Source organism: Monopterus albus, unplaced genomic scaffold, assembly GCF_001952655.1.
Source record: "Monopterus albus unplaced genomic scaffold, M_albus_1.0 scaffold111.1, whole genome shotgun sequence".
In the NCBI taxonomy this organism is placed as follows: Eukaryota; Metazoa; Chordata; class Actinopteri; order Synbranchiformes; family Synbranchidae; genus Monopterus; species Monopterus albus.
In genome coordinates, this window is record NW_018127991.1 from 310,575 (window position 1) to 317,809 (window position 7,235).

At 42.8% G+C, this 7,235-nt stretch overlaps 1 protein-coding gene across 2 annotated transcripts in view; it reads left to right on the top strand.

Moving 5' to 3' along the window:
• Positions 1-7,227, top strand: part of spdl1 (spindle apparatus coiled-coil protein 1) — a 7,804-nt gene extending 577 nt beyond the window's left edge. The window contains exons 2-14 of one of the 2 annotated variants that reach the window (XM_020611229.1): positions 276-437; positions 723-899; positions 1,160-1,354; positions 1,582-1,731; positions 3,382-3,480; positions 3,601-3,711; positions 3,832-3,972; positions 4,288-4,394; positions 4,866-4,986; positions 5,562-5,628; positions 5,739-5,930; positions 6,058-6,145; positions 7,003-7,227. In XM_020611229.1, coding sequence (XP_020466885.1) covers positions 276-437; positions 723-899; positions 1,160-1,354; positions 1,582-1,731; positions 3,382-3,480; positions 3,601-3,711; positions 3,832-3,972; positions 4,288-4,394; positions 4,866-4,986; positions 5,562-5,628; positions 5,739-5,930; positions 6,058-6,145; positions 7,003-7,150 — 1,758 coding nt within the window. In that variant the 3' untranslated portion in view covers positions 7,151-7,227. The remainder of the gene's footprint in view (positions 1-275; positions 438-722; positions 900-1,159; positions 1,355-1,581; positions 1,732-3,381; positions 3,481-3,600; positions 3,712-3,831; positions 3,973-4,287; positions 4,395-4,865; positions 4,987-5,561; positions 5,629-5,738; positions 5,931-6,057; positions 6,146-7,002) is intronic. The other variant, XM_020611230.1, reaches the window with a different exon arrangement.
• The last annotated feature ends 8 nt before the right edge of the window (positions 7,228-7,235 follow it).

Sequence of the window (7,235 nt, forward strand, 5' to 3'; positions counted from 1 at the left end):
AACAGCTGAGGAGCCACAGCTTCATGGCTAACTAGTTAAACAATGGAGAGAGCCCGAGCTGATCGCAGTGACGTTACTGCCACAAAACCAAGCCTGGCAAGCACGAATGCTGTCGGGCTTATTTAGGTGAGGTAAAATGAGGGGGACAAAGCTTGTGTATCTGGAGCACAGTGTTCACAATTTCACAAGGTGTGTGCTGGGTTCTTGTGAGCATGGTACTGGATGCATAAAGCAGATTAAAAAAAACAACAACATTTTTTCCCTGCGCTCTCCAGATGACAGCAGAGGAGGAGATCCAGCTGCTGAGGCGCCAACTGAAGGAGAGCGAGGAGCAGGTCCACCAGGCTGCTCGGGCTGGCCTAGATCTCCTCAACCAGCAGATGGACCTGCAGAACAGACTGGATGAACAGAGAGTAGAGATGACCAATGCCCTGGAGGTATGACACTGCACTGTCCAGGGACAGCTTATCTAAATCACATTGACTGTAGTATTATATAGACACTAGACTACAGCTTTCTGTTTTCAGGTATCCACTTAAAAATTGTGCCATCACCCCTAAACAAACCTCAGTATCAAGAGTTATTATATGAGTTAACTTTTCAGGAGACAGTGTTTACAATTACTGATTGTTCTCAGTGATGTCTGTGGATTACCGAGACATTGTTTCAAACATCTCCATCTGTCCTCGAGTGATCTCTCTGTGTGTATGTGTCTGACACAGGCCCTTGAACAAGACAAGTACACCCTGCAGAAAGAAGTAGAGTTGAAAACCCGGATGCTAGAGTCACTGCAGTCAGACTATGAATGTGTGAAGAAGCAGCAGAGACAGCAACTTCAGGAACAACAAGAACAAATGGAGAGGAGCCACAGTATGGCACTTAGTGAGCTCAACAATAAGGTAAATTAATCTGTGCTCTATTCTGGGTATGGAAGAAAAGCTGTAGCCGATCACAGCAGGCATTTTGACTGATGTTAGTAGAACAAGCACTAGCATTACTAATAACCTTAGCAATAGCTCTGTCTCAGTACTTTTTATATGCACATTTTTAATTTGAGTATTAAAAACGCTGAGTGGACTGTGCTGAGGATGACTGACAACCACATGGCAGTTGGTTATATGCAGTAATGGCTGATGTGTGTATGTATTTTTTTCCCCAGATGCTGAGGCTGCAGTCAACTCTGGAGGAGTCTCAGCTGAGTGTGAAACAGCTGACCCACAAGCTCGAGTTGCAGACTGAGACTCTGAATAACAAAATGGAAGAGCTGCAGGCTCTGAATGAAAACACACAGAGCTCCATGACATCTGAGATGCTGGAGGTGCAGATGAAGATCATGGAGCTGGAGAACATTAAGGTGCAGGGGAGCAGAGCATATCTGCAATGTCATCTGCCTGTTCCACAGTTACTCACTGACAACTTGCATATCATTAACTACAGACTCTGACCTTAACCTTCATGTCATAGGTTACTGGTTTTTCATGAAGAGCTGACCTGTACTCCAGCTCATGTTAAATTGCATGTGTGCGTTTCTCCCTCAGGCAGAATTGTATTAGTGAAGTTGTGTTTTGTTGTGTCTACCAGCTGGAGTTGGAGCAGACTCTGCAGGAGTCTCAGAACAGAGAGCAGCAGCTGGAGTTGACCAACAGAAGTCTGCAACGTCACCTGGAGCAAATCACAGAGGAGAAAGAGGGGCGAGAAAGAGAGGCCGTTTCCTGGTTTAATGCATTAGAGGTAAATACAGCACCATTTACCTACAGCAGTACTTTATGCAGCTCAGCGCTGTGCTGCTGTGGTTACGTCCACTCACTGCTTTGACTGCGTTTGTGCTCGATTCCTTGGTACTAAGGTTATGGCTACCATACAGCAGCTGTACTGTGAAAACTGCTCCTGTGAACAGGTATTGTTAAGCCACCCAGGATTCAAACCCATGGTGCTTCTATCAGATACAGTGGCAAGAAAAAGTATGTGAACCTTTTGGAATTTCATGGTTTTAGCCCATTCTTCCTGCAGAACTGCTTTAGCTCTGTCATATTCTTTGGACATCTCATGTGTATGGCTCTCTTCAAGTCATTCCATAGCATCTCTATTGGGTTGAGGTCTGGGCTCTGACTTGGCCATCCCAAAAGGTGGATTTTGTTTTTCTGAAGCCATTCTGTTGTGGACTTGCTCCAGTGTTTTGGGTCATTGTCCTGTTGCATCACTCAACTTCTACAGAGTTTCAGCTGATGTACAGACATTCTCACATTATCCTGAAGAATTTTTTGATACACTTAGGAATTCATCTTCCCCTCAGTGATTACAAGCTGGCCAGGCCCTGACGCAGCAAAGCAGGTCCAAATCATGATGTTTCCTCCACCATACTTTACGTTTGGGATGATGTTTTCATCATGATATGCAGTGTCCAAATAGTTCAGTCTCAGTTTCGTCAGTACACAAAACGTTTTGCCAGTACCGCTGTGGAGTGTCAATGTACTCTTTCACAAACTTCAGACATGCAGCAATGTTCTTTTTACTAAGCAGCGGCTTCCTTCATGGTGTCCTGCCATAGACACCCTGCTTGTTCAATGTTTTATCTACTTTAGTCTCATGAACACAGATGTTAACCAGTTCTAATGATGCCTTCAAATCTTTGGTTCACTCCAGGTTGTTTCTTTACCTCATTGATGAGTCTTTGTTGTGCTCTTGGTGTCATTTTGACTGGGTGCCCACTTCTTGGTGGAGTAGCCACGATCCCAAAGTGTCTCCATTTGTAGATCGTTTGCCTAACTGTAGACTGGTGAATTTCTAAAGTCTTTGAAATCACTTTATAACCCTTTCCAGCTTTATGTAAATCAACAATTCTTGATCGTAGATCTTTTTGGCGAGGCATGGCTCATATAAGCATATTCTTCTTGTGTGGATCAAACTCAAAAGGTTTGAGTGGTTTTTTCCAAAGTAGCTCTAGTCCACACCTCCAAACTCATTTTCTTAACAAGACTCCAGGTATGCTAACATCTGACTCCAATTAGCTTTTTTGAGGTCATTAACTCAAGGGTTCATATACTTTTTCCACTAGTACTATGAGATTCTTATGGTTGAAAGATCAGAATTTTTTTTTTAAATTATTTTCGGCACATTATATTTCACTAACCAAACTGTGATTAGTTCTCCATCTATATAAATGGAAACCTTTTTTCAAAACGGCCAATCCAATGTCATATTAAGCTGTATTACAGTACATAATTTTAGCAAAAAGAAAAGGTGTTTGTCACGTTTTGAGCATCCAATTCCTGCGCTGCACCACTGTCATGATGAGATTGACAGCGCTGTGTGTCCATGTCTCTCTGTCCCTTGGTCTGCATTTGTATCTTTATGTCTGTGTTTATCTTTGTGTCATTACAGAAATCTCGTGAGATGAACCGAGACCTCCAGGTCCAGTTGGACCAGGTTCTGCAGCAGGCGCAGGATCCCAACAGCAAGGGCAACTCTCTTTTTGCTGAGGTAAAAACCAGGTTGTAAAATTGAGAGCACTGTTAATCACCAAAAATGTTTGGTATACAGGATGCAAAAACATAAGCCTGCAAAAATCAGAGTGCATGTGTTGACTTGTTTGTTTTTCAGTTGGAGGACAAGCGTGCTGAGATGGAGAGACAGCTCATCAGTATGAAGGTCCAGTACCAGTCCCTGCAGAAACAACATGCCTTCAGCAAGCAGCATCTGCAGCGCATGAAGGTAGCGTGTGCTGTAGAGGGCAAACAGATACAGTAGACCCTACATGAGCTCAGCTATACACATGCACAGTTGTTTGTGTTTTTAACCGAATGCTGCTGAGGATGTGCCTATTTTGTGCAGGTTCAGATAGCCACTCTGATGCAGCTCCAGAGTTCCAGGGCAGATCCTGCTCAGCTGGAGAGACTCCAGTCCATGCTGTCCGAGAAAAATGGCGAGATCCAGAGTCTCGTGACTAAACTGCAGAGATTGGAGAAAGCAGAGGTGAGTGTTTCCTGACCTTATGGAGCTTATGTACCAACAGGAAAGACAATCAAATCAAAACCACATTATCAGGTGACCAAATGGACTAAAAATTCAGCTTTTGTTTCAACAACCAACACCCGGAGAAGGTCAATGTGAGGATAAGGATTATTCTCACACTGTGCACACTGAGTAACATCATGGCATTGGAACATCACATCAAACTTTGATTTCCTTTTGAAAATGTGGATAATTTTTTGTCCTTTGGCTCAACATGGACAAAGAAACAGAACTGACCACATAAAAAAATAATTGTGCGTGTTTGTGTGTCTGTAGATGATGTTGAAGTCTGAGCCAGTCAATCCTGCTCCCTCAGAGAGCAGCGACGGCCAAGATGAAACCTACTACACTGACCTGCTCAAAATGAAGCTCAGCAACACTGTGTGAGTCTGGTTCATCATGCACTAACTGTTTGGGCAGAGCTGTAGCTCAGTTAAGCAAACAGCTTGGTTTGTTAGTTCTGTGCAGTTAAGCTGTAATGCAGCAGAGATCACATTTAAGAGCAATTTAGTCTGGTATTGTCACAGAGATGGCAGCAGCGAACCAGATGGTGGCACTGGGATTAACTTGTGTAAGACAGCCAGGAGACAAATTCAAGTCACTCCTTCTCAGTCAGATGTTTTATATCATCATTAAGTGAGAGTTCATTGATTAGTGTAACAAAACAAGTTGCTAATTTGGTTCACAAATTTCTTTATGAAAGTTTGAAGATTTTCTAGGATAGATATTCAGCTCAGAGGCTGCATTCACAGTGGATTTGTTTCTCATTTACATGCATGACTTCCTTGGTTCACTGAAATCCGTGTGTGTGTGTGTGTGTGTGTGTGTGTGTGTGTGTGTGTGTGTGTCCTCAGTAAGGATGCAGAACGTCTAGGAAATGAGCTTTCCCTGCAGAGGATGAAATCTTTATCAGAGAGCCAGAGAGCTCTGGAGCTGGAGAGGAAACTGTTCACATGTGAACGGCTGCTCAAACAGGTGAAAGGCTGCTCTGACAGCCTGGGTCTCCTCCAGGTATACGGTAGAGATACAAATGGAAGCAGCACTTCCACCATTCCAGGGTGGTAAACTGCAAAGAGGTGGCACAGATGTACAAAGCTGAAAAGGCTGCAGCATAAAGTTGGGAGTTTGTTTGCAAGTTTGTTTGAAACATGTCATCAACCCAGCATGAGAAGTGGAAATGTTTACACTGAGCTTTACTGCTCTGTTCCTTTTTTACCTGACAAACATAAGTCAGACACGCTGATCCATAATGTGTAACAACTGAGAAACGGTCACATCATTATTGTTGGGCTGTACCAGAAGAAACAATGCACACCCATATTTTAAGCCCTGCTTTCACCATAAGCTACAGTTAGTGACTGTGCTAACCTAACAATAAACACTGCAAACAATAATAAACTGTCCATGTGCAAACAGGAAAATGAGTTTCAGAAACACATCCTCCATCCAACACTATCTCTCTCTCGCATGAATTCCGCTGGCGAGCACTGTGAATGTTTGTGTGATATCTGTAATCTTGTGTCATTGTACACTTCTGTGTCCTGCTGCAGGCTCAGAGTGACAAGATCAAGCTGCAGGTGCGAATAGAGGAGCTCCAACATAAATATGAACCCAAAGGTAAGTGCGTAGAATAATGCCAACCCTACCTTTGCACACTAGACGTGCTTCTCTACAGAGAAACCTGACTGCTTGTTGCATGAACATGACCGTAATGTTGCTGCCTACAGTGACAAAAAATAATCTGATCCAGAAGAGGAAGAAAGAGAAACTGCCTGTGGACATTGTACTGTCCTCTGAGGAAACCATACTTGACAAGGGTGGGCAGTTGGGTCTCCTGGAGGTGGATGTCACACGTGCTCTGAATTCAGACGTTGAGGCTGACATCTGTCCTACAGCTGAGGCTGTGAACTTCAGACAAGGTGGGTGTATCAGAAGTCAACAACGCTGTGGACTGGCCCAGAACCAAAAGTTAAAATCCACCTTTAACGTTACACTTTGATGTACTCACACTAACAGGATATGAAGTGCACTGTTAATCATCCCCAGCTCGTGTTACAGGTTCAGAGCCTGAGCCACAGCCTGCAAAGTGTATGAATATCAGTGAAGATGAGCCAGTTTTGATTCCCACGCCCAGGTCAGTATGTGCACTGTGAACAGTACAAAGTCAAACATTTCCTTTTACTTGTTTACAGGACACATGTTCATTAATCTGCATTTATCTGTCTGGTGTTTGGTTCAGTCTGCAGGTCAGTTGAGAGTTTCACTAAGTTTTGGTTACATTTCATGGCATATAACTGCAAAGCGGTAACTCCGATTGATCACTGGGGGGTACCATTAAAATTGTTCAGGCTATTTCAGATGTTCTTTGTAGAATAAGCAGAAATCCAGTTCTTTTTCCTGTTGTGGTTTTCTTCTGTGGCAAACCAAAGGCTGCAGGTTTGCATGGTAAGAGCTTGCAGTAGCTACATCTGCAGCTGTATGCTACCTGTAGCATGTTCAGTCATGTTGAGCACTTTATTTTATCAACGTAAACCGACCAACTGTTTAGTGTGTTTTGACTTAAAGCCCTGGTATCACAGAAATGGACCTTAATGTCTCTGTCGCCAAGAAAGTAGTCTTTCTACACTGGAAATCAAAAAGCTCATTACATATCAATCACTGGACCAACCTTGTAGCAGTTTTTCGGTTTACATAGCCGAGGTGATGGTGAGAACACAGTGTGACAAACCTTGACGTCACAACTTTCTAACAGAAAACATTACATTAGACACAAGAACAGTATATCACATTTTAACGACACCTTAGTTTTTGTTCTGCTCAACAGATTATTTAATCTGTTTATGTATCTAATAAGTTGCTAACTTGTTTATTATTCCTTTCTTTTTGTTTTAACTTGATCATAATCATTACATTATCCACTATTAATATATATATAATATAGTGCAGATATTCAGTAATATGTGCTTGTGTTCTTGCGTTGGTCCCCTGAAGCTCTCCTGTGATTGACTGTAAAGAGGAGAAGATGGAGGAGAACCAGCAGCAGAACAAAAAGGAGGAGAGAAGAAAGAAACACAAAGCGGTGGAGATGATTCATGTGTGCCCTGGCAGCAGTATGGAAAACCAGTGTGCCCAGCAGTAGGCCTTATCTGGAATCCACTGTATGTATGTAAACATATCTAGGCTGCTGTAAGTTCTTTGTTTTCAGTCTGATTTATCTATTTTTA